This window comes from Trichechus manatus, unplaced genomic scaffold (genome assembly GCF_000243295.1).
Source record: "Trichechus manatus latirostris isolate Lorelei unplaced genomic scaffold, TriManLat1.0 scaffold00081, whole genome shotgun sequence".
Taxonomy (NCBI): domain Eukaryota; kingdom Metazoa; phylum Chordata; class Mammalia; order Sirenia; family Trichechidae; genus Trichechus; species Trichechus manatus.
Window position 1 is genome coordinate 4,845,925 of NW_004444017.1, and position 27,232 is coordinate 4,873,156.

The 27,232-nt window shown below is 37.0% G+C and overlaps 1 protein-coding gene across 4 annotated transcripts in view; it reads left to right on the forward strand.

The window, feature by feature from the left end:
- ADIPOR2 (adiponectin receptor 2) overlaps positions 1 to 27,232 on the forward strand; it is a 107,350-nt gene that overhangs the window by 56,695 nt on the left and 23,423 nt on the right. For 2 of the 4 annotated variants that reach the window (XM_023735706.1, XM_023735707.1), the window contains exon 2: positions 5,267 to 5,521. In XM_023735706.1, the coding sequence (XP_023591474.1) occupies positions 5,351 to 5,521 (171 nt within the window). In that variant the 5' untranslated portion in view covers positions 5,267 to 5,350. Of the gene's footprint in view, positions 1 to 4,905; positions 5,522 to 27,232 lie in introns of those variants that run through there. The other 2 variants (XM_023735708.1, XM_004381210.2) reach the window with 2 other exon arrangements.

Genomic DNA, 27,232 nt, shown 5'->3' on the forward strand with positions numbered 1-27,232 from the left:
TCCCATATAAAGTTAATGATTAGTTTTTCCATCTCTTTGAAGAATGTTGTTGGTATTTGGATCGGGATTGCATTGTATTTGTAAATTGCTTTGGAAACCCAACTGATTTTTGTTTGTTGACCTTGGACTCCACAACGTTTCTAAATTCCTCTATTAGCTCTAGAAGTTTTCTTTAGGAAGACTGGGATTTTCTATATATAGGATTATATCATATGCTAATAGAGATAATTTTATGTTTTCTTTTCCAATCTGGATACCTTTTATTTCTTGTTGCTTTTGCTAGTACTTCTATTGAAATACTGAATAGAAGTGGTGAGAGCAGGCACTACTGTTGTGAATTTAATTGCTTATAGGTAATTCTTTAATAGAACAAACTGTTCAAGTCTGACATTCTTTATTAAGCTAAAGTGTTGTTTTGTGTACAGATGATATCATAGGATAGTTTGAGTTCAAGGTTTAAAGATTATTTCAGGACAGTAGATTCTGGGATTCTCCCACTCTCAGTGGATCGAGAAAGTCTGGTTATCATAGGAATTTGGTGTTCAGTTCCACATTTGTCTTCCTTTTGGTCAGGATCCATGTATTGGATCCTTGATCAAAATTTAACAGGATCTTTTGCAGAGCAGCAGTGTTTAATTTTGATGACGTTCAGGTGATCAGTTTTTTCCTGTTACGGAGTGTGCTTTTTGTGTCTAGTCTGTGAACTTGTTGCCTGGCTCTAGATCCTGAAGATTTTCTCCTTTTCTTTAAAATAAAAGTTTTATAGTTTTACCTTTCACATTTAAGTCTATGATCCATTTTGAGTTAATGTTTGTATAAGATATGAAGTTTAGGTTAGGGTTCAATTTTTTTGCCTATGGATTTTCAGTTGTTCCAGCACCATTTGTTTAAAAGGCTATTCTTCCTCCATTAATTGCTTTTGCACCTTTGTTAAAAAAAATCAGTTGGACTTATTTGTCTAGGTCTATTTCAGGGTTATGTATTCCATTCCATCAATTTATATGTGTCTTCCTCTGATAATACCTACTGTCTTGACTACTGTCATTACATAGTAGGCCTTCATATTAGGTAGAGGGATTCTTCCAACTTGATTCTTTTTCGAGATTATTTTAGCTATTCTAGGGCCTGTGCCTTTCCATGTAAAGTTTAGAACAAGCTTGTGTATGTCTATAAAAATACTTGCTGACATCTTGATAGGAATTGCATTAAATCTAGATCGATTTGGGGAGAATTGACATCTTTACTATGTTGAGTCTTCCAGTGTATGAACATGATATGTTGCTATTTATTTAGATCTTTGATATCTTTTAATCAGCTTTTTGTAGTTTTTAGTATACAGATCCTATACATGTTCTGTTAAGTATGTACCTAAGTATTTCATTTTCTTTGGAGCAATTATAAATGCTATTGTGTTTTTAATTCATTTTCACATGCTCATTGTTAGTATATAGAAATACACTTGATTTTTGTGTGTTGATCTTGTATCCTTTGACCTTGCTAAACTCGTTTATTCATTCTTGGATTTTTTTGTAGATCCTCAGTAGCATTTTAAAGTTTGTTTTGAAGTGTTTTTTCTTTCCCCTACACACTATTGTGATGTATTCTTTTCTTCCATAATGAAGGATGAAGGCTGTTGATTTCCATATATTAATTTTATACTTAATCACCTTGCTGAATTTTCTGATTTATAATCATTTTTCAGCTGATTCTCTTGTTTTTTATAAAGAATCATTATCATGTGAACATAATTATAATTTTACCTTTTTCTTTTCTATTTTTATATTCCTCATTTTCTTCTCTTCATTGTCTAAAATCTCCAGAACAGAATTAAATAATGTTGATGATAAAGGACAGCTTTGTTTCTGATTTTAACTTTAGACTCTTGGACTTGTTTGCTTTGGTTTCAAGTCATTGTGTCCTAATAGGAGTGCATTTCATCATTAGGTAGAAAGCAAATAAACTAAAATATATAGGAAATTTCAGTTCTCTGGAGTGCTCCAGGCATAGAGTGTTCTGTTTTATTAAATCTTCGAAAACCTGAGAGTTGACAAAAATGTTTTTTTCTTCAACAAATCTATTGTTGAGATTCTAAAATATATTGATAGACTGGTCTGATCTAGTACATGTAGGGTGGTGAATGTAATTAAATTTCTTTGAAGATTTCACAGTGCCTTATTTTCTTCATTGTTAGTTTATTGTACTAGTAAATTTAGAAAACATGTTGATAGGAATGTATATTGATCACAGGACTTTCCTGGACATGGATTTTCTTATTTCTTTTAAGAAAAATCTTTAAAAGATTGTTTGGGAGAACTTAACTTTCTTGTCATTTGCTTTCATTTTCTGAATCAAAACAATTCTAATAGAGCATTTCATTTATATTCTCATAAATGAGCATCGCTCCTCCATATATAGCTCCTGCTTATGAGAGCTTTGGTGTGGTCATGTTTCCAGGATAATTTTCAGAAAGGTTTCTACTTGCTACAGTTTAAAGATCCTAATTCTGTAGTTTACTTACCATGTAAACTAAGTGATTAGAGTTCAAGTTCTTATATTTTCTTTTTTCCTGTTTTGGTTATGTTGGGTAATAGAAAGCACATAAACTTCATAAGGGCCAGAAAGACCTGGGTATAAACCCCAGCTGTTCCTCTTTGTAGCTAGATGACCTTGCATAAGTTTCCTCATCTCTGAGCCTCAGTTTCTACATCTGGAAAAGGAGATAATACCTCAGATGGCTATTTTTTTTTTTTTCTGCAGGTGAAGGCTTACAGAACAGATAGTTTCTCACGAAACAGTAGTACACATATTGTTTTATGACATTGGTTGACAACCCCACAACATGTCAACCCTCTCCCTTCTCGACCTTTTTTTTTTTTTTTTGGTGAAAATATACATAGCCAAAGATACACCATTTCAAAAATTTCTACATGCACAGTTAACTGACATCAGCTACACTCTTCTAGTTGTTCTGCTATTCTCACTTTAGATGAAGGCTTACAGAACAAAATAGTTTCTCATTTAACAGTTAGTATACATGTTGCCCTATGAGAATTGTAAACAACCTCACAACACATCAACACTATCCTTACTCAGCCTTGGGTTCCCTATCACCAGCTTCCTCGTCCTCTTCTGCTTTCTGGCCCTTGTCCCTGGACTGCTGTGCCTCATTAGTCCCATTTGGTTTTGTGGGGATGTCCACTCCCTGGCTGAACGGTGAACCTTGGAGATGACTTCACCTCTGAGCTAAAAAGGTGTCTGGGGGCCATACTCTCGGGATTCCTCCAGTCTCCTTTAGGCCAGTAAATCTGGTTTTTTTTTTGTGAGTTAGAATTTTGTTCTACATTCTTCTCCAGCTCTATCCAGAACCCTCTGTTGTGAATCCTGGTCAGAACAGTCAGTGATGGTAGCGGGGCACCATCTAGCTGTACTGGACTCAGTCCGGTGGAGGCCTTGGTAGCTGTGGTCCATTAGTCCTTCGGACTAATCAGAAGGCTATTTTTAAGATCATGTAAAATACCACATGCAGATTGGTATAGAATTTAAAATATTGTTGACCTTCAATAAATGTTAGCTGTCTCTTCTCTGAAACAAAATAAAACGATGAGTGTGAAATGGCTTTGTAGGCAGTAAATAAATAAATGTAAATCATTAGCATTGTTTTCTCTTTCAAAATTGGTTTGATAGTATAAATTTATGATTTCAGTAGTATCATACGGTTGCTTAGGCCCTTAAGTGATAGGCACATGCCCAGGTTTGGTGATCTTTAAAGATTCGTGTTTGTTCTTGCTGAGTAAACTCTGAAAGCCCCTAGACAAATCCCGTAGCAAACTCAACATGATTTATGAAATCCTGCAGCAAACTCGCATGATTTATGAAATCAACGATTGGCTAATTCTGTGGTAGTCTATGTACCAATATGTATGAATGATAAATACACCTCTTACCTTCTTTTTCTGGTGTCTAGGCTCTCCCACTCTTGCCCTCCTCTACCCTTCCCCCAGTAAGAACCTTGAATATCATGGGATTTATGAACATAACTTGTACCCTACTCTCTTCCCTGTTTTGGTATTTATTGTCAGATTGGCTGTGGCACTCGCTTTATTTGGATATGTAACTAAATGTCTAAAATAAGCTTGTGCATTATGAGGTAAGAGGTAGAATGCCAAAGATTTGAAAGAATTGGAACTCCTAGGAAACTTACTGCAGGCCAGTTTAGAGAGATATTGATGATTTCTGGAAGTGTTTTTACCACTCAAGAACATTAAAATATCATCCATCAAATATTCATTAAACATTTATGTGCATAGCATTCTCTGGGAACTCAGAGAACTATAAAAGGAGTATGCTCTGGGCCAGAGTTTCTTGCCTTCCAGGGTAATTTAGTTAGAGTTCAAAACAACTGAGAAATGTTGAAATGTGAAGCATTAAGCAATTTGAATGCAAAACATTACCAATAATGTGTTGCATATATTTAGACTTTGTCCTACTTATTTCATACAGTATTGTGAAACATACGTGTGTACCTATATACAATAAAGTTTTTAGATTGGTGAATTATGAAAGAAATATTTGAGACGCAAAAGAATTATCTTTTTTTTTTGGTGGTGGTGGTGGTGGAAGTGGTTGGGGGAGCCAAGGAATAGTTGAACCAGGAACTGGGAAAGATTGTTCTGGCATTGGCTGAATTAGTTACCTTCCCTGAGTTTTGGTTTTCTCACCTATGAAGTAGAAATAAAATACTCTTTAGGGTCATTTTGATGTTTAAATGAGATTAGATATGGAAAACCCAGTTATAATGCATAAAATCCACATGTATTCTTTCTGCAGTTAACTATTTTTTTAATTGAAAAAGTGATACATGGCAAAAAATACAAGCAGAATAAAATGGAAAATACGTCTTCTCACTCCAGACCTTAAGTTCTTCTGTACTTTTGTACCAAGAGCATGATTTTGAATATTATCCAATAATTATTCTTTGTACATATATACTTAAATATGATTACATATTTTTATAATATATAAATGGGAACATATTATGTATGCCTTATGTCCTGCTTTTTTTCATTTAACAGTATAGATTTTGGTGATCTGTTCTATCAGAATATATCCTTTTTTTAAAAATACATTATTCTTCTGTCATACTTAATGATTGTTGAGTATTCCATTGTTTGAATATATTATTAGTTAATACGACCCATGTCTTCCACCAGCACTCATTTAATGCATTTATTTAAAACATATTTATTCAAAGCTTTCTTCTCCTTAGGGTCAACTCACTATTCTGAAAATACACGCTCCCAAGAAGGGACAGAAAGAAAGACCTCTTTTGTAAGAAAGGCTTGGGTATCCCATGAACGAGACAGAAGAAAACCGGTTGCGGTGCAGCAGGACTCCAGAGCCAGATATAAGGCTCAGAAAAGGACACCAACTTGATGATAAAAGGAGAATTGATAATGACAACCACCAAGGAGATTTGGAGCCCATTTTAGAGGCAGCTGTTCTTTCTTCCCATCATAAAAAAGTAAGTTAAAGTTGAAGGATGGTAAATAAAACAAATTTATGAGGATGTGACTGGAGACAGGATATAAATTTAAAAAATGTATGGGGATGTTGCTGGAGAGAGAATGGATGTCAGGAAGGAACTTTGAGCACATTTGCTATTTTTTTGTTCGGGATAATTTGAAGTCTCATTCTTAAATTAGCTCAGGTGTTATTTGATTTCATAGTTAATGCCTTTCTGCTGATACTTGAAATCATATTTAATCTGCTTTATCTTGTTTTAGGGAGAAGTAGAGGTTTTTTCTAGTTACCGCGTAGCCTAATTTGACCATGCTTTAGTTATGACATTGTCAGTGATTTTAGTTTTTGGGGAAATTCTGATTGCATGCTGCAGTTACGTCTCCAGATACTGTTTATCTCCAGTGCATACCTTGGGGGTCAATATAATTTTGAGAACAGAAGGCAGATTTTAATACTTCTTTTCATTCCTCAGAGGAAAGATCAACCTTTAAATTATTTAGGCAACAATATCTAGAGAGCAAAAGTGTAGATATCTATGAACTGCCTCTGAAAATAGTTTGCAAATGTTTTGCTATGTGCTTTGAAACCTTGGCATTGTGTTCGCATGCATTCAAAGTTGTGATTCTAGTACAGTGTTTCCCAAACTGTAGGTTGTACCCAGTAGTGGGCTGTGAAATTAATTTTGTGTATTACAACCAGCATTAAAAAAATGAAACAACAGAATAGAATAAAAATCACTGAGGTTCCATGTATGTAGTAAATAATACACATTTAAAATTTCATGCTATTTGATGAAACTTCTTAGTTTTACATAGGTATGTGTATGTATATAGATATGAACAATATATGAAATACAGTTCTTACTGTGGATTGTGGTTAGAAACACTTTGAAAGCCTCTACTCGGAATACCAGCTTTACAGTCCTAAAGGGATATGTTTATTGTATGGGTAACAGTGTTGTTGGTTTGAACTCTGGAGGGTCTTGTCCTTTTAGGTCTTTAATAAAGATTTCACTAGAGCATTGCAGTAATATAGTCTGTTATGGCAAGCAGGAAGTTTAAGGTTATTTCTTTTATTCTTGATAACACTTTATAAGACTAGCCTTATACTCTTGACTAGATTGTGTTACAGTGAAAGATTGCGTGTGTGTGTGCACACACTCCCTTACACCTTGTACCCACAGGACAGATTGGTAGCTTATGGGATTTAAAAAAAACTATTTGCCTACAATAAGCGTAGTATAATTGGGCTTTTGATGAGGCATTGGTGGTTCAGTGGTAGAATTCTCGCCTTCCATACGGGAGAACTGGGTTCCGGTCTGTCAGATGCACCTCATACACAGTCACCACCCGTCTGTCAGTGAAGGCTTGCATGTTGCTATGATGCTGAGCAGGTCGCAGCAGAGCTTCCAGACTGAGACATACTAGGAAGAAAGGCCTGGCAATCTACTTCCAAAAATTAACTGATGCAAACCCTGTGGATCATGGGGATGCCACAGAACCAGGCAAGCATTTTGTTCAGTGGTACATGGGGTCACCATGAATTAGGAACCAACTCGACAGCAGTTGACAACAACAGCAATTTATCTTTTAAACCAGGATTAAACCCATTGCCATCGAGTTGATTCCAACTCATAGTGACTCTGTAGGACAGAATAGAACTGCCCCATAGTTTCCAAGGCTGTAATCTTTACAGAAGCAGTTTGCCACATCTTTCTCCTGCAGAGCACCCGATGGGTTCGAACTGCCATCTCTCCGGTTAGCAGCCAGCTGAAATCTTAACCACTACGCCACCAGGGGTTCCTTTACTAGCAGGTTAGACTTCCCTCTCCAGGCTGAGGCAAGCTGAGTTTCCTTCAGTCAGTACTTAAGGCCTAAGCAATTGTTATGCAATTGCCATTTAATTAATGAGAACTATCACTAGGTTTGGATGAGTGACTGGGGTTATCTTACAGGGAGCAGAAGTGTAATAAATAGAAATCGTAAGAGGGTTGCCCAAAATGCTGAATACAGGGTCAGAAGACTCATGTTCTAGCCTTGTAAAATAGACAAGTTATTTAATTTCCCTGAATTTATTTTCATCATGTGTAACATGAGGACGATAGATGATCTCTGTATTCCTTTCCAGTTATGTTAGGACCTTACCTTTTTATCAATTTCTTGATAACAAGAAATGTTGTCAAAGGTTTTCAGAATAAACACATTAAACTACTCTGAAATATATCCAATTTAAAGACCTAATGATGATAAATTAATTCCTCTGACAGTTTGTAGAGCAGACTTTAACTGTATGCTTAGTAAACGCTGATTAAATGTGGGGAAGGAGAGGATGAAAAGGTAAGGAGGAAAGAGGGAAAGGAAGAAAAGGAAGAAGAGAGTACGTGAAGTGCATTTCAAGCAACAGGAGTAGTGTTTGCAGGAGGTCCTGAGTCTGGAAAGAACTTGGCATATTTAAGGAATGAGATCAATGGTAGAGGGAGAAAGGTAAGAGATGAGGTTAAAAAAATGTAGGTAAGGACCCTTGTAGAACTCGGTATGGAGAAAGTGCATCAAAGTCATTGGCAGTTTTTAAGAAGGGAAGTGACAAGACCTTATTTACATTATAAAAAGTCACTCTGACTGGAGGATGAGTTTGGAGATGGAGCAGGTTTAGGTGGGAGGATCACAAGGTTGCTTTTGGACATGTTAAAATTGAAATGACTGTGAGACATCTTAACCGATAACGGATGTGTCAAGAAGATATTTGGGTATCAGTGAGGAATTCCAAAGAGAGGTCCCTGCTTCAGATAATCATTTAGGAAGTAGCAGCATATAAATGAAATTTAAAGCTATTGAAATGATTAAGGTTACTTAAGAGGGGAAGAGTGAAGAGAGGCAGAAGAGGAGGGCCCCGGGACCCACCTTGAGGAACACCAGTGTTCACAGGGCATTTCAAGGAGAGGAAGAAAGTAGAGGAGGCTAAGAAAGAGAAACTTGTGAGGTAGGCGGAAAACCCAGGAAAGTGTAATGTCGTGAAAACCAAGAGAAAAGAGTGTTTTGGGAAGAAGGGGAAGGAGCCATGGGTTGTGTCTAGTGCTACTTGAGAGTTCAAGGACAGTAAGGATGGGAAAGTGACTATTGAATCTGGCAACATGGTGTTCATTGGTGAACTCAGCAAGAGCTATCTTGGTGAAGAGGTGTATGTTTTATCTGCTTACATTCTATTGGCCAAAGCAGTCATAAGACCAGGTCCAAATACAATAGGATGGGGAAGGAGTAAGTGAAAAATTGAGAACAGTAATACACAGTTGCCACAATTCCTAAAGGAAAAAAGTATTCCTCATCCTAGGATCTTTTACATAGGCTTCTGTACTTCATGTAATTAATTCTCAGTGCTGAGTCTGATGCTGGAGAGAAAATTTTCTACTTACACCACTTAATAATTGGCTAAGAGTTGGAAGATTTAGGTTCTGATATTTATCTAGCTCCTGACTATGACTTTGCAAAACTTTTCAGTGCATCAATTTATCTGAAAAAGAGCAAGAATAATACTTTGTACATTATGCCTTCTATATGTGTATTTTAGGAGCCATGGTGGTGCAGTGGTTAAGCACTCAGCTTCTAGCCAAAAGGGCAACGGTTGGAACCCACCAACCACTCCATGGGAGAAAGATGTGGCAGTCTGCTTCGTAAAGATTTACAGCCTTGGAAACCCTATGGGGTAGTTCTACTCTGTTCTGTGGGGTCACTATGAGTCGGAATCGACTTGATTTTTTATTTTTTATGGATATTATAAGAATAATATGACCATTTATGTTAAATTTTTTTTAGTTTTTAGTTAGATTTGATGTTTGCTTTTTTGCTCCTACCTGTTGCCCTGCTCTAGGTTACAAAGCCAAAATCAAATTTAGCAATTTAAATATCCAGAGGTTTTCTCAGATTGTTGTGAAATAGTGTGTATAGTTGAAATGACTGTTCTGTATGTTGAGCCACCTGTGTCTTATGGATGAGAAAACAGAGAATGCATAAATGACCCAGAGCTATACTGTTAGTAAATGAGGGAACTGAGATTGGGATCTTCTATTAATTTTTTTTCCCCCAACATATTCCTGTGGTTTTCAAATGACAGTTCTGGCTCCCAGGGGACATTTGGCAGTGTCTGGAGACATTTTTGGTTGTCACAACTGGGGGAAAGGAGGATGTACTGCATCTAGTGGGTAGAGACCAGAGGTGCAGCTGAACATCTTACAATGAATAGACAGTCCCCACAACAAACAGTTGTCTGATCAAAAATTGTCAGTAGTGCTAAGGTTGATGAGAAACTTGATTTATTCTTCCTACTTCAGTAGCACATCGTCATGAAAGCGTATCTAAAACTCAGTTATACTTTTTAGTAATAGAAGTATTGTAGCAGTCTGTTCTATAGACCCAGGTCTGTTGTTTTGCAGAACTCTAAGGGATGCCATCAAATCATAATCTTTGTAAATAGTCCACGTAAGTCATGCTGTGCACAGCTTACATCATGGAACACAGTTGCCCTGTTTAGAACTGATGTTAGGAGTGAGTTTCCTGTGGATGTTCACTAGTGTATTTAGTGCCTACTCTGGGCCAGGTGCCTAAGTGCTAGGAATATGGTGGTGAATAAGACAGACAAGAATCTGACCTGCGTGGTGCCTACATTCCAGTGGAGAAGACATAGGCAATAGACTGCTTTTTTTTTTTTAAAAAAAGATAATTACAGGCAGTGATAAGTGCAATGAAGAAGAAATTTTGCTAAGGTAGTGGGATAGAGAATGAAGGGGTGCAGATAGTGAGACTCTTTAGATACAGTGATAAAGGAAGGCCTCTCTAAGGACATAGTGATGTTTGAGTTCATTCATAAGGAATCAGCCATGCAAAGACTTGGGGGAAGAGTATTTCCAGGTAGAGGAAACAAGTTAGTGCAGAAGTCCAAAGGTGGGAATAAGCTTTTCTTTTTCTTCTTTTTTTTAAGGACTGAAAGAAGGCTAGTGTAGTTAGAGTGTAAGAAACAAGAGGGAAGAGTGAAATGAGATGAGATCAGAGGGCCAGGTAGGAACCAGATCTTATTGGTATGTAGAAAGAGTTTGGATTTTATTTTAATAGCATCCTTTGAAAAGTGGGCAGCCTTTGGGATATTTAAGGAGGAGGGAGGGATTCATGTTTTTAAAAGATTACTTTGGATGTGGATGGAGAATGGATTGTGGGAGGACAGAATGGAAGAAAAGAACAAGAATCTGTTGTAGTATTCTAGGTAAGAGATGATGTTGGCTTGAAACGGTAGTACTAGCAGCAGAAAAGGAGAGAAGGTGGGTGGATTCTGGATATAGTTTGGAGATTAAGTCAATAAGACTTCCTGATAGATGTGGAGAGTGAAGAAAAGAGAGTAGTCATGATGATTCCCGGATTTTTTAGCCTGAGCTAAAACTGAGGTTGCTAAAGCTAGAGGCTTAAAGGGGAGAATCAAGAGTTCTATTCTGGAAATTTGAGGTTTGAGATTGTTATTAGACATCTTAGAAGGGTTATTGAGTAGGCAGTGGCTATATCACTTTATGATTTAAGCATACCACGGTTTCTTAACTGTATTTAAAACTGATACATGTGCTTATGGAATTTAAAGAATATTATAGCTTGAGGGAGTATGAGGCTAGCCAATTTGACCAAGATTCAAAATGGCAACAAAGTTCTGTTTTAAATACTAGTTTTCACATGTTAACTATGAGATAGTAAAATACGTTTTTAGAGTTTAGAATTTGCCCACCCAGTTCCTTTTGCATCAGGTTCACATTAATTGATTTTTCTGTTTCTTGTTATACTGTGCATTTTTGTTTATCATCTTCACTTGACAGAGTGATATCTTTTAAAGAATATTTGCTTTTTGTTTCACTAACAAATAATTAAATAAATGTGATTTTAAAAAGTCCATATGAATGAATTTATTGCATTACCCTAAAAACCTGTATTCGGGTTTCCTTTAATCTTAGAGCTAACCCAAAAGCCAATAACCTAAACAAAAGAACCATTTTTTCTTTTAATCTGTGTTTTAACAGATATTTTGTGAGGAGTCAAGGAGTGAGAGGAACTGATCCATAGATCATGAAATGTTAGAACTGAAAAGGCCCTCGAAATCATCTTGTTTACCTTTCTCAGTTTACTGATGAGGAAATTGTGTATTTTGTTCCTTATGAAAATTTGTCCTTTGTATGTTGTTTCTCTTTGGAGTGCAGGTTCTTTGCTGCAGAAGAGAAGGTGGTGTATGGAGAGACCGGTACATTTCTATGCACTGCCTGCCTTGGGAGGTGTTTCAATAGAGAACTTATTATTGGATTGGTTAAACAACCCAGACTTCTCTTCTGTTCTCGTCCTCTCTTTTGCCCTTCCCGCTTCATTGCAACTTCTCTTTTCTACTTTATGTACAGTACTGTCCCTTGCTGCTAATTTCAGGATTAGTGTAAACATGGGAACTAGAAAAGAAGGAGGAGAGACTTGCAGAAAACTATGTAGTTTTGAGACTGAAATTAACAAAGTATTAATATCTTCAAGTGACTTGAAGAGTTCCATATATGATCTATTTGTTTTTGGAGAAAAGATTCATTTCTTGTAATTTTCAGTTTTGAAGTATCTAAATTGTTAGCACGTAGAGTGTATCCTTCTAAATAACTTTAATAATGATGCCTTAAATTTGTATGCAGCACTTTCACAGACATTATCCCATTTGCTTCTCAGAGCTGCTATGAATTAGGAAGAACAGATACCTTATTTTTAAAAGGAGACGAAAGTAGGATTTAGGAGGTAGAATAATTTGACCAAAGTCACATGGTTAAATGAGAGCATGTGCTAATAAATCTTCTGAATGCCCTTTCCGCTGAACAAAGCTGCCTTTATGAGAATGGGTACCAGAGTAACAATGTTTCTGAATTCCAAACCCTGCCCCAAAGTGTTTATGTTGAGCCCAGAGGTTAGATTCAATAGTTGGTACTTGTGTTTTTTTAGTTGGTACTTGTTTTTTGTTCTTCTTTTTTTGACAGAATTGTGTTGTATACCTTGTTTTTTATCCGGCAAGGATAATATGACTTCTCAGATGCATTCTAACTTTTTAATGGATTTTCTGTTTGAGAGTAAATAAGGTCAGTGAACCACGTGCAGTCTTTCATATTTCTAATGGTTTTGCATCATTTCCTTGAAAAAAAAATTTTTCCTTCTTCCTTTTTTTAAAGGTGTAGAACTTAACTAGAGCTTAGGATTCTTTTAAAATATGTTAGTAGTTTCCCTTAGGCTCCCTAAATTCCAGTTCTGCGTAAGGATAAAAGTGTAATAGAAAAGACCTTTTCAGAGTTTTGTATCCTTTCAGAAATAGAGGTGTCTTGTTTTTGTTTTTTTTAATTAACAAACTTAAATGAAATTATGGATTTACAGAGTTAAGATTTAAAGGTTGTTATGTTCATCAGGAATAAATGAAGAAGTAAAATTGCTGGACAGAAGATTTTAAAAGGCAGCTCAGGAAGACAAAGTAAAGTATTATAATGACACGTGCAAAGACCTGGAGATAGAAAACCAATAGGGAAGAACTCACTCGACTTTTCTCAAGCTGAAAGAGATGAAGAAAAAATTCAAGCTTCGAGTTGCAGTAGTGAAGCATTCCATGGGGAAAGTATTAAATGACGCAGGAAGCATCAAAAGAAAAATGGAAGGAGTACACAGAGTCTCTATACCAAAAAGAACTGGTCAACGTTTAACCATTTCAGGAGGTAGCATATGATCAGGAACTGATGGTATGGGAGGAAGAAGTCCAAGCTGCACTGAACACATTGGCGAAAAACAAGGCTCCAGGAATTGATAGAATACCAATTGAAATGTTTCAACAAACAGACGCAGTGCTGGAAGTGCCCACTTGTCTATGCCAAGAAATTTGGAAGACAGGTACCTGGCAGTCCTACTGGAAGAGATCCATATTTATGCCTATTCCCAAGAAAGGTGGTCCAACCGAATGCAGAAATTATCGAACTCTATCATTAATATCGCATGCAAGTAAAATTTTGCTGAAGATCATTCAAAAGCAACTGCAGCAGTATATTGACAGGGAACTGCCAGAAATTCAAGCTAGATTCAGAAGAGGATGTGGAACCAGGGATATCATTGCTGATGTGAAATGGATCCTGACTGAGAGCAGAGAATAACAGAAGGATGTTTACCTGTGTTTTTATTGAGTATGCAAAGGCATTCGACTGTGTGGATCAAAACAAATTATGGATAACATTGCTAAGAATGGGAATTCCAGAACACTTAATTGTGCTCATGAGGAACTTGTACGTAGACCAAGAGGCAGTCGTTTGAACAGAACAAGGGGATACTGCGTGGTTTAAAGTTAGGAAAGGTGTGTGTCAGGGTTGTATCTTTTCACCATACCTATTCAGTCTGTATGCTGAGCATATAATCTGAGAAGCTAGACTATATGAGGAAGAACAGGGCATCAGGATTGGAGGAAGACTGATTAACAACCTGCATTGTGCAGATGACACAACCCTGCTTGCTGAAAGTGAAGAGGACTTGAAGCACTTACTGATGAAGATCAAATATTGCAGCCTTCATATAGATTACACCTCAATATAAAGAAAACAAAAATCCTTACAACTGGACCAATAAGCAACATCATGATAAACGGAGAAAAGATTGAAGTTGTCAAGGATTTCATTTTACTCACATCCACAATCGACACCCATGGAAGCAGCAGTCAAGAAATCAAAAGACACATTGCATTGGGCAAATCTACTGCAAAAGACCTCTTTAAAGTGCTGAAAAGCAAAGATGTCACGTTGAAAACTAAGGTGCACCTGACTCAAGTCATGGTGTTTTCATTCTTCTCATATGCATGTGAAAGCTGGACGATGAATAAGGAAGACCGAAGAATTGACGCCTTTGAATTGTGGTGTTGGCATTGAATATATCGTGGACTGCCAAAAGAACGAACAGATCTGTCTTGGAAGAAGTACAACCAAAGTGCTCCTTAGAAACAAGGATGATGAGACTGCGTCTTACATACTTGGGACATGTTATCAAGAGAGATCAGTCCCTGGAGAAGGACATCATACTTGGTAAAGCTGAGGGTCAGCAAAAAAGAGGAAGACTCTCAATGAGATGGATTGACGTAGTGGCTGGAACAAGTGGGCTTAACCATCCCAATAATTGTGAGGATGGCACAGGACCAGGCAGTGTCTCATTCTTTTGTACATGTTGGAACCGACTAGACGGCACCTAACAACAACATGTTCATCACAAAGGGATCCATGTCTTTTTGTATTAATGATTACCACCAATAAATAAATAAATAAATAAATAAATAAACCAACCAACAACCCACCAGCCCACCAGCCCACCAGCCCACCAGCCCACCAGCCCACCAACCCACCCAACCCAACCAACCCACCCAACCCAGCCAACCCAATCCATTGCCATGGAGTTGATTCTGACTCATAGTGATCCCATAGGACAGAGTTGAACTGCTCTATAGAGTTTCCAAGGAGCAGCTGGTGGATTCTAATTGCTGACCTTTTGGTTAGCTCTTAACCACTATGCTACCAGGGCTCCACTGTGATCACCAGGTTCCTTTAAGTCAGTAGATCTATCAGGAGTGCTCATCTGATCACCTATGTCCCTTTAAAGAAAATAAATATAAATGCAAGGTTTCATTGCAGACCTGCGGAATCAGAATCTTTGGATCCTGGATATATGTATTTTTTAAAAAACATTACAGGTGATTAAGATGCTCACTACTGTTTAAAAACCAGTGCCTAAAGTAATAGCCCCATCTTATTTAAGATATTTAATGCATTAAAAACTTCTCAGTAACACATTTTGCAGAGACAAATCTCTACACATCCTCTGAGGAATATTAGGGAAATAAAGTTAGATTCATTTGCTGTTTGTTGAAGAAAAATGTCACATTTACTCACAGTTGACTCTTTTAAATTAAAACATTATTTGATAGATAAGTCACATACCATAACATTTACCTGTTTAAAGTGTACAATTCAATGGTTTTTCTGCTCTGACACAAATGGGTTTTCCATGAGGCAGAGTTGACACCTCAGCAACTGGTAGTGCGCTAGTAGTAATTTAGAATTCTGTGGTTAAACTGTCTCAGAGTTTCTGTAAACAGATGTATAGAAAGAAAACACTAGGTTATGCTCTCTTGACAGTCAAGGAAACTTAATTAACACGCTTTTTTAATCTATGATAGAATAAATGCAGTTGTGTTGTTTATCAGAAGAATAGTGATAGCTTACCTTTATTGAGCCCTTGCAACATATAAGGCAGTTTTCTGAGCTCTTTTGCATATATCGTATCATTCATTCCTAAAGTAGCCTATGAAGTAGGCATTGTTTATATCTCTGTTTTACAGATGAGGAAACTGAGGCTCCATTGACTTTATGTGGGTTATACTTTGGAGCTGTTGTCAAGGGAATGATACACTCTTTTCTCTTCATGGAGGCAGAATTTTCTATTCATTAGTTTGTCAAAAGTGCGATTTGGCAGTTTCAGTGGTTATTTGCTTAACACATTTTAAAGGACATTGTATTTTCATAGATGGGCAGAATTATGGAAAAAGAGACCCTGTGCTGGGTCATAATGATACATTGTAATTGTGGAATTGGCTCTCGGTTAACATCAAATACCTGTGTGTGCACAGTTGCATTCAGTTTCCCTCTGCATGTTGTTAGCAACTGTCCAATTGGCCTCTGACTCATGGCGACCTCATGCACAATGGAATAAAACGCTTGGCTGGTCCTGTTGTCTGTAGGGTTGTCATTGGCTGATCTTTGGAAGTAGATCACCAGGCCTTTCTTCCTAGTCTTAGTCTGGAAGCTCCACTGAAACCTGTTCAACATCATAGCAACACACCAGCCTCTACTGATAGATGGGTGGTGGCTGCACATGAGGTGCATTGGCTGGGAATGGAACCTCAGCCTCCCACATGGAAGACCCACTGAACCACCACTGCCCCCATTTCCTCTGCGTTTAAAAAAAAAAAAACCCAAAAGCAAACCTGTTGCTGTTGAGTCAATCCCGACTCATGGAGACTCCACGTGTCATTTATTTGAGGCAATGGTGAGATTAGTTTCTTTGGTCCCTTATGAAGCAGAATGGTTTTTCAGAAAGAGTATTCGAACTAGAAATCAACTATTTCTTTAGGGCCTATTAAATTAAAATCTCTGGAACAGGAATCTTCGTTTTCCACAAGTTCCCCAAGTGATCCTGGGGCACACTTAAAAGTTGAGAACCAATGATCATGGTCTTTTCCTTTTCATGATACATATACATAGGTCCCAGAATGATGATAGCAGAGTAAAGCTAAGGCTCAGAGGAGCTGAGTGTGTTTCCTCTTCTGTAAAAGGAGTCTGTAATAGTATACACCTTGTCTCAGAGGGTTGTAGTGAGAATGAAATAAGTTAGTTCATAAAAACCAGTGAGAATAGTACCTGGTACATAGAAGGTATTTAATAATGTTAGATATAAACACATCATTGGGGATTGTATATTTGTGTCAAAAAGAAAAGACTTACTTAAATTTCACTTTAGAAAGGCAGGCTGTCTTATCCAAAGGACAACGTTAATATATTTTATTGTTTCTTAGTTATACTTCAGAATTATCTTCCAAAAAAAAAAAAGATTGACTTGGTTAGTATCTGACTCCATTCACCTGAACCTAATGTGTACCCCTTTACTGAAACAGTCTAGGAATATTGTATTTGCTCAAGAAATAAATGAGTGAAGAAATGAATGAGTGACTGAATTCGAGTTTTAGTCCTGGACCTGTTACCAACCAACTTTGTGACTTTGGCAAATTTTCTTAATTTCTTTGGGCCTCATTGTCCTTACATTAAAATGAAGATGTGGAACTAGGTGATATCCAAATTTTTCTCAGCCTCCAGTTTTCTGTGGTCCCGCACACTATATAGTTTTAACACTTTTGTTAGAGGATAAAAGATGAGTGAGAATCATGATTTGTTTTTTTACAGATCAGTCCAATTAGATGTCCTTGCTTCAGCAGCCCTGTTTAATAGCTACTTTTATTATGCTTGGTTTTATTTAATAAAGCCATTACTGTGCACCAGTATGTCATCTAGAAGGAAGCAATTTAGTATAAAAAAGGGATTCGGGGTTCAGAGAGACCTGGATTTGAATCTGTGATCTTTTCTACATCATTGTTTCCCAACCATTTTGAGTAGGATGACCCTTAAAAATACAACAGAAACTTACTGGAGTGTATAATATGTATATGGAAAGGTACATATATCATAGGCACATGGTTTGATAAAATTTTATAAACTGAATATGCCTGGGTAGCCAACGTTCCCAAAAGTCTGCTTTATGCCCCCTTGTAGTCACTGCATAGTCCCCTGCCGGAAAGGTAACCATTATCCTGACTTCTAACAGCATAGATTAGTTTTGCCTGTTTTTGTTCTTTATGTCACTGGATTCATTCAATATGTACTCTTCTGTATCTGGCTTCTTTTACTCAGTATCATGATTGTGAAATTAATCTGTATTTTCTGAATGTAGCTGCAAATTGTTCATTTTCATTATTCTGTAGCATTTCTTTGTGTTACTATACCACATTTTATTTATTCATTCTATTGTTGAAGGGTACCTGAGTTGTTTCCAGGTTTTGGCTATGATAAATAGTGCTACTATGAGTATTCTAGTACTTCTGGTAAACACATATATGCATTTCTCTTAGCTACATACCTAGGAGGGGGATTGCTGGGCCAGGAAGACGATTACTCTCCCTCTTTTGGACATCAAAAACATTTAACATGATAGACATATTTTTATTATTAGTTTGAAAAAAATACATGATAGAAATTGACTATGAATTGAGTTAATCTTAAATGAATTTCTGTTTTGTACATCATTACAGCACTTACACATATTTGAAAAGTGGTAGCTCCTATGAGACAGACATTTATTCAGCCCACAGACAATGTTCGATGTACATATAGAGTTCCATAATTGTCAAAGTAATTCCAAGATACTGTTTATAAGTTGAGAATCAAAGTGCCACTTAGAGCTGTATAACTTTTCTTACCTTCCGTTTATTCATTTACCACTCTTGATCTGGCTTTCCCCATTATAAAATGGGTATTGAAATACTCTTCTCTGAGGGTTGTTGTGAGGATTTGATTATTTAATTTGTAAAAGCACTTAGTGTAGTGTCTGGCATGTAGTTATTACACAATAAATAATAATTCTGTTACCCTGTCCTTCCTTTGTAATAGTACTTTACTGATGTAATTGCAACAAATCCTGGTAAACACACCCTGAACTTACCCATATATTTCAACCGCTCTCGACTTCAAGGATCTTTTTACAAAAGTTATTTCTAAATATGTCATATTAGTACTGACGTCTTTCTTAGACCTTTAGCAGTTTCAAATTGAACTAATTTAATCTGTGCTTCCCCTTAACTGCCCCCCCCCCCGCCATGACTTCCTAATTTCTATTAAATAGTACCAGCTTTCTTTCAAGTCCCCAAATTTGGCTCCTAGAACGTTAGAGGTAGAAGAGATCCCAAGAGTCATTTAGTTTAACAGATGCATGCATGCATTTATTCTACAGATGTTTTTACTTTACCATGTGTTGGCACTCTGGGCGTAGAAAGATAAGACAATGTTTCTGCCCTTAAGCAGCTTATAGTCTAGGTGGAGAAACAAGTATATCAGTTCATTTGTGGCAAGTGCTACGTGATTGTATGCATAGGATGTTATGGGAGCAACTCCAGCTACAGGTTGGGGTCCGGGGAGGTAAAACTCAGCTAAGAGAAAGGACTAAAGGGCATTCTAGGCAAAGAGTACAGGAGATGTGAAGACTCAGAAGTCCGACATAGCACTATACTTTTAGGGAACAGTAGCAGTAATAGCTTACATTTATTAAGTACACAGTGACATTTATTGATGTCTGAACCTGAAAAATGTCCAGTATAGATGGAGTGAAAGGTCAAGGCTAAAAGGGGCTAAAGGGTAGGAAGGGATCGGGCATACAGAGTATGGTAGCAAGTAAGCCTAGACAGTTAAGGCCTAAAATCCAGATCTCTAGACTCCTGGCACAATATTCTTCCATTATCCAAAATTCTTTTTGAAGTTTGTAATGTTGTGTGTATTGGTCGACATGAATTAGGCCATTGCCTCTAGGCCTCTGACTCTAAAGGCTGTGCTCTTTTAATTATATTTGCTTATATAGTTTATAATTAAAAAGTACTTTGTGAGAGCTCTTAGGCAAGAAGGATTTCATACCAGCTTGCCCTGACTTCAGCTTTATGGCTTTATTTTACATGTCTGAGTTTCCAAGGTATTAGGTCAAATAAAGAATAAAAAGAGCAGCGTTTATCATTGTCCTACTTTTCCTCTGCTCCAAATTCTTCTTCATAAATTAAGAGATTAGGAGGCAATTTATATTCACTCAACCTAGGAATTATTCTGTTTAATTAATTCACTTTAACCAAACTCATCAGAATGCCACTGTATATTTATTATAAGAAAGCTAACTTGTAAACAGACTCTTGTCTGTCAGTCACTTGATATTCTTTTCTTGGGAAAGTCTGCCTAGCAAGTTCAGTTAAGATTAGAGAGTTGCTATGTGAGAATAAAAAGAATTAGATGATTTTAAAGATCTTTTCTATCAAGCTTTGATAGAGATAAATAGTGAATACAGGTTAAGAGTGTATGTCTTTCTAGACAGGCAAGAATAAATGTTTACGTAGGCCAGATATTGTACTTATTTAGTTGAACTATTGATATTAGAGACAGATTCATCAATGCTTTCTCTTCAGCTATCATTTTTTGTAGACACCTTAATTTCTACTAATTCTTGTATTTGTTAGCTTTATCAGCTTATTAATGCTCTGGTGGCACAGTGGTTTAGAGTTCAGGCTGCTAACAAAAAAGGTCAGCAGTTTGAATCCAGCAGCTGCTCCTTAGAAACCCTATGAGGCAGTTCTACTCTGTCCTATAGGTTTGCTAGGAGTCGGAATACTCGATGGCAACAGATTTGTTTTTTTTTTTTTGTTTAATGCCCTTGCTGCAAACCTCAGATTTCCATATTTAAGGTTGGGTTTATCCTGGCAATTGTCCACTTTCCAAAAAGATCATCAAAAAAAGCCAAATTTATTACTTACTGCAGTTAAGGGTGAACATTGCCCTCAAGAGTCCTAGTAGTGTTTTACAAAAAAAAAAAAAACCACACTTACTGGTCTGACAGAGACTGGAGAAACCCCAAGAGTATGTCCCCTGGATACCCTTGTAACTCGGTGCTGAAGTCACTCCTGAGGTTCACCCTTCAGCCAAAGATTAGACAGGCCCATAAAATAAAATGAGACTAAATGAGCACACCAGCCTGGGGCAAGGACAAGAAGCCAGGAGGGGACAGGAAAGCTGGTAACAGGGAACCCAAGGTTGAGAAGAGGAGAGTGTTTACATATTGTGGGGTTGGCATCCAGTGTCACAAAACAATATGTGTATTAATTGTTTAATGAGAAACTGATTTGTTCTATAAACCTTCATCTAAAGTACAATTAAAAAAAAAAAAGAGTCCTAGTAGTGTTTTAGAAACAGGAGGTCATGGGTGGATATTTTTAAAGTTTTGGGCCTGGGTTTAAGTTCAGGCAAGTCTTTCAGTTTGGGGAATGTTGTTGAGATGGGCAAAGTTCATGATATAATAGTTCAGAATTGGTAGAGCTGATGAGCAAATACTTGTTTCATAAGTGAGCAGGTTTACCCAGTTGAGCAATTTATTTTTCTAGTTAGAAGCTGGTTGAGCAGTCTGTTGTTTGGTTAATTTTTGAGAAGTTCCTGAAGCTAATAATGAAGTTATTGGCTGGTTTACATTCTTATCTTCCTGGGCAAGAAATTCTTGGAACAAATAATAAAGTCATGTTAATGTAGGTTCTTAGATCTTAGTCCTCATAGTTCATGTATGAATGCAGAAGGGCTCGGTTCTCAACCACATCTATAAAATCAGGCAATTTTTTTTTTAAATTGTGCTTTAGGTGAAAGTTTACAGAACAAATTAGTTTCTCATTAAACAATTAACACACAAATTGTTTTGTACCATCGGTTGCCAACCCTGTGACATGTCAACACTCTCTCCTTCTCGACCTTGGGTTCCCCATTTCCATTTGTCAAGCTTTTTTATCCCCTCCTTAAAGGCCCGCAAATTTTAATCAAAGATTTGCTATACCTAGCTCTGGTATTTTACCATTTCTGTGACATTTTTCTTCTAATTGTAGATGGTATTATGATTGTGGCTTTCTTTGGCATTTTGTCTACTGACTTCAACTAGTATTTAAATATATTATTTATGTCTTGCTACTCCCCTAAGTTTATCTTATGCTTTAGCTGAATGGGACTAGTCTCTTTTCCTCAATACAGTTCTTTTACTTTTCTCTCTTTGCTATTCTCCTGTATTCTAAAAATTTATTCTTCTTGCAATCTGAGCTCTATAATCCCTGTGTTTGAACTACCTATACCTTATTTCTATTATAGTCATTTATGTGGCTGATTTAGCCCCATAGTAAATTTTAAGCCCATGAAAGACAGGGACTGTACTTTATTCATCTTTTTAAAATCCTTTTATTAAATGTTTGTTAAATTTAGTTACTCTTGAACTAAGGTGGGCTAAAACAGTTAGGCACCTAATGGGTTTGTGAATTATTTTCCTATTAGACTGATTTTAAAGGCTTTTCATCTTTATCACTGTGGTTCTCTCTCTTTCCAAAGGTAAAATACATTCTAAAAGACTGTCTTTTTAGGTTGCACTTTGGACAGATAATCAGAGTCAGATGTCATTGCGTTTTGAAATAGAACCAACTTTTAACTCGACCTTCTTGCAGATGAGTTTTACTGAATGTAGGAGGGGAAAATATTTGTGTGTCTTTGTATTCAGTTGAGAGCACTGACCTCTTTTCAAGTTTAAATATAGTTTATTCATAGAAAGGCTTAGAGAATTAGATTTTTTTATGCCTGTATTTGGATAGCTTCATTTTTAATTGTATAATTTTCTTTCACAACGCCTTGTTTTTCTTCAAAATTTGTTTTGCTAAGGGTTAGAGGTATGATAACACAGGCAGAACATAACCTGTATTTAACACTTGTATGTGATCTTTTTAATATAGATGCAGTTGAATGTTGAGAGAGATCATTGGGTACTGTGGTTTAGTGGTTGCTGGAGGGAAATTGAAATAATAATTTCCACTAATGAAAAGGTAGTAATTCTTTAGAGTTAATATTGGAAGACAGTGGTTATTTCTACTTTAGTGGCTAGCACAGTCTTTCTAAACTATAAGTATGTGGCATAGCTGTAAACTTACTGGTGAGCCCTAGGGAAAGCATTTCTTACCCTCTTTTCCAGCCAGTGTTGAATTCTACCACCTTACTCCTAACTTGTTATTCTCTGTCTAACCCGGGGAACTGCAGTTACCACTGCCCACACCCTGTGGATCCTTAATTAGTGTTATGGATTGAATTCTGTTCCCCAGAAATGTGTGTCAACCTGGCTAGGTCATGATTCCCAGTGTTGTGTGGTTCTGCACCATTTTGTGATTTTCCTATGTGTTGTAAATCCTCCCTCTATGATGTTAATGAGGTGGGATTAGCCACAGTTATGTTAAGGAGGCAGGACTTAATCTACATGATTGGTTTTTGTCTTAAGTCAATGTCTTTTGAGATATAAAAGAGAGCAGAGAGACTGGGGGACCTCATACCACCAAGAAACAAGAGCCCCAAGAACAGCGCGTCCTTTGGACCTGGGCTCCTTGCTCTGAGAAGCTCCTCGACCAGGGAAGATTGATGACAAGGACCTTCTCCCAGAGCTGACAGAGAGAGCCTTCCCCTGGAGCTGGCACCTTGAATTCAGACTTCTAACCTCCTAAACTGTGAAAGAATAAATTTCTCTTTGTTAAAGCCATCCACTTGTGGTTTTTCTCTTATAGTAGCGCTAGATAACTAAGACAATTAGCAACTCCATAATGCTTGATTGAACACAGTAAATAGCTAATTGTGGTATAGTATATTAGACATTTATTCTTTGAGGATGTATTTGTGAGTATTCCATTATAGGAGGGTGAGACTTGGGGATACAACTTGACAAATCAGCAGGCTTATTAATACCTTGCACTTAGAAGAAAATTTTCATTTACAAAATTTCTGAAATCTTGGTGACATGTTGGCATGATTGGAAGTATTTTGTCTTTACTGCAGTGACTTTTTCTGACCATCAGTTTTATATTTTGCCTCATTACATATATTGAGCCACTAAGGATAAAATGGTTACACCTACTCCTCACTTACCGACATGCTTAGGTTCCAAAGACCAGGTTGTTATGTGAAAATTGGTGGTATGTGAAAATGGAGGATGACCACATCAGATCGCAAAATGGAGAATGACTGCATCATTACATAACGGCCGGATTACATCATTACAAAAGTGCCAAACCACTGAGAATCATGGCCCAGCCAAGTTGACACATAACCTTAACCATCACAGCCAGCGTTATTCTCGCCTTGCCACCTTGATGTTCGTTACTGCTAGATGTATGTCGTTAATGGGCAAAATAGTTGGATAGTAGATTTTTTTTTTTTTACTGTTGTCATGAGTGTGAAATGGCAGATAATAAGATAGTTGATAAGTGAGGAGTAGGTGTACTGTTGTTTGTATTTATTAATTAAAAAAAAATGAAAAGCCAGTGGTAGCTACATATCTTAGAAATGCAACCCACAGTGAAATTCTTGCCTTATGTATTGGCTAGCATTCTGCTGAATTGAGATTAGCTTTTTTAGAAGTACCATTTTAAAGGATTGAAAGTGCAGTTGTTAAAGATGAAAATTTTATACAGGCTGCCCTTGCTATGCAAAGTTTCAGTATGCATGAATTTCAGTTACCACAGTTAAGTAACATCAGTCCCTCAACAATATGGTTCAGATTTCAGATACCATGGTATATTAATGGTGAATAATTACATAAAGTACAGGCTTTCAGTCCATAGATCACTATCATATAAATGCACATCATGATCAGTGACCAGTCATGTCACTTCTTTCAAAGTCTGTCAGTGATTAATTTGTTATTGCACATCTGTTTTCTTTTAATGCATAGGCAGCAAAGCATATTGTGTTGCTTGCTTGTAAGGAACCCATGTGACATTTTACAAAACTAGATAATCCAAAGAAGGAATCGGCCAACAAAGATAAAAGTGAAGCAAAGAAACAAAAAGTAGTAATATTGGAAGTGAAAGTCAAATCAAATGTAAATGGAATTATAGAAGAAATAGCTGACTGGCAATGTTGACACTGCTGCCATTTAAGAGATTTTAGATATGCAGCTAGAGAAAGTTAGTGAAGGCAAATTTATCGACATAAATGAGAAAAGTGTGATAAAAAAGATGATGTCCAGAGGAAGTGATGCCAGCAGAAAACATCACATCACTTGGGAGACACTGGAACTCTCAAATATATTTCATGAACTGAAAGTGCAAAGAATAAAATGTTGAAAGTCGATCCAAGCCTAGAAAGGAGTATAACAATTCACTAAGGCATGGAATGTTCTGTTGTGCATGGGGTCGCTGAGTCAGAACCCACTCGACGGCACCTGCCAACAACATAACAACAACAAGGCATAGAAAAGATGCTTACTTTGTATTGTAAGTTATACAAGGAGAAGGCAAGCACTGTTCACACTACTCTTGATGAGTTTTTTTTTTTCCTACAAAATAACCACTTTAAATTTTTTTTTTTTTAATTTTCTTTTTTAAAACTTTAGGTGAAGGTTTACAGAACAAATAGTTTCTCATTACACAGTCAGTACACATATTGTTTTATGACATTGGTACCAACCCCATGACATGTCAACATGCTCCTTCCTCAACCTTGGAGGACTTTTTTTTTTTTTTGGTGAAAATATACATAACCAAAGGCACACCATTTCAAAAATTTCTACTTGTAAATTCAGTGACATCGATTATGTTTTTCCAGTTGTGCTGCTATTCTCATTATCCTTTTCCAGATTATTCCATCACCACTATCTTCAACTCACTGCCCCCTAGGCTTCCCATCAAACCTTTTGAGTTGCTCTTGTCAATTTGATCTCACATAGATAATTCTTTTTTTTTTGTACTTTAAATGAAGGTTTACAGAACAGAATAGTTTCTCATTAAACAGTTAGTACACATATTGCCCTATGACAATTGTTAACAACTCCACGACATGTCAACATTGTCCTTTCTCAACCTTGGGTTGCCTATCAGCAGCTTTCCTGTCCCCTCCTTCCTTCTGGTCCTTGTCCCTGGACTGCTGTGCCTCATTAGTCCTGTTTTGTTTTATGGGGCTGTCCAATCCCCGGCTGAATGAACCTCGAGAGTGACTTTACCACTGAGCTAAAAGGATGTCCAGGGTCCATACTCTCGGGGTTTCTCCAGTCTCTGTCAGGCCAGTAAATCTGTTCTTTTTTTGTGTGTTAGAATTTTGTTCTATATCCTTCTCCAGCTCTGTCCAGGATCCTCTGTTGTGATCCCGGTCAGAGCAGTCAGTGGTGGTAGCCGGGCACCATCTAGCTGTACTGGACTCAGTCTGGTGGAGGCCTTGGTTGCCGTGGTCCATTAGTCCTTTGGACTGATCTTTTCCTTGTGTCCTGTTCTTTTCATTCTCCCTTGCTCCCGAAGGGGTGAGACCAGTGGAATACTTAAATGGCTGCTCACAGGCTTTTAAGACCTCAGATGCTACTCACCAAGGTAGAAGCAGAACATTGTCTTTATAAACTGTGTTACGGCAATTCAGCTAGATGTTCCCTGAGAGCATGGTCCCCACAGCCCTCCACCCAGCAATTCAGTCCCTCAGGAAGTTTGGAAGTGTCTATGGAGCTTCCATGACCTTTCCTTGTACAGGTTGTACTGGCTTCCCCAGTATTGAAACACTTTAATTTTCAATGTTTCTGTTTTAAATTATAGCATACTAAATAAATACTAGTTTTAGTATTATTTTAATTTCCCTATACATTTAAAACCAGTAGTAAGAGAGTTTTTAATGTTCTGACAAAAAAATTTTTAAAGGTCACAAAATAACTGTAACTTTTCCCATTCATTATTAAGATTACTTTGCATGGTTTTGGCTTGCACAGTCATTTTTACTGCCCTGCACTACTGTGCAAAGTAAGGTCTGACTGTATTTGATTTGGCTGTTTGACCAAATGTCTATTGCCTGAAAAACTGGACAGTTTCATAAGTAGAAAACCAGTGTGAATGTAATGGATAGAGCATGAACTGTGGAACTACACGGACCTGAGTTTGACCTCTGCCTCTGGCATTTCTAGGTGTATGGCCTTGAACAAACCATTTAACCTCAGTTAAAATGTAAAAATAGTAGGTGCTCAATGAATACTTTTTGAATATTTTGAATGAATGCTTACCATTTAGCTTTAGCAGTAGTAAGCATTTAGTAGGTTGCTGTCACTTATTATCAGTATCTTTCACAGTAGAGTATTTGATAAAATATTTATTTTTGTAAAATACTTCTGTAATAAAGTGATAAAATATGTGAACACAAAACATTGGACTGTGGCATATATGAGGTGTATAGACCCTCATCATTTCTTACTTTAGATTCAACCACTATTGACAGAGATGGAGCCCTGGTGGCGCAGTGGTTAAGAACTCGACTGCTAATAAAAAAGTT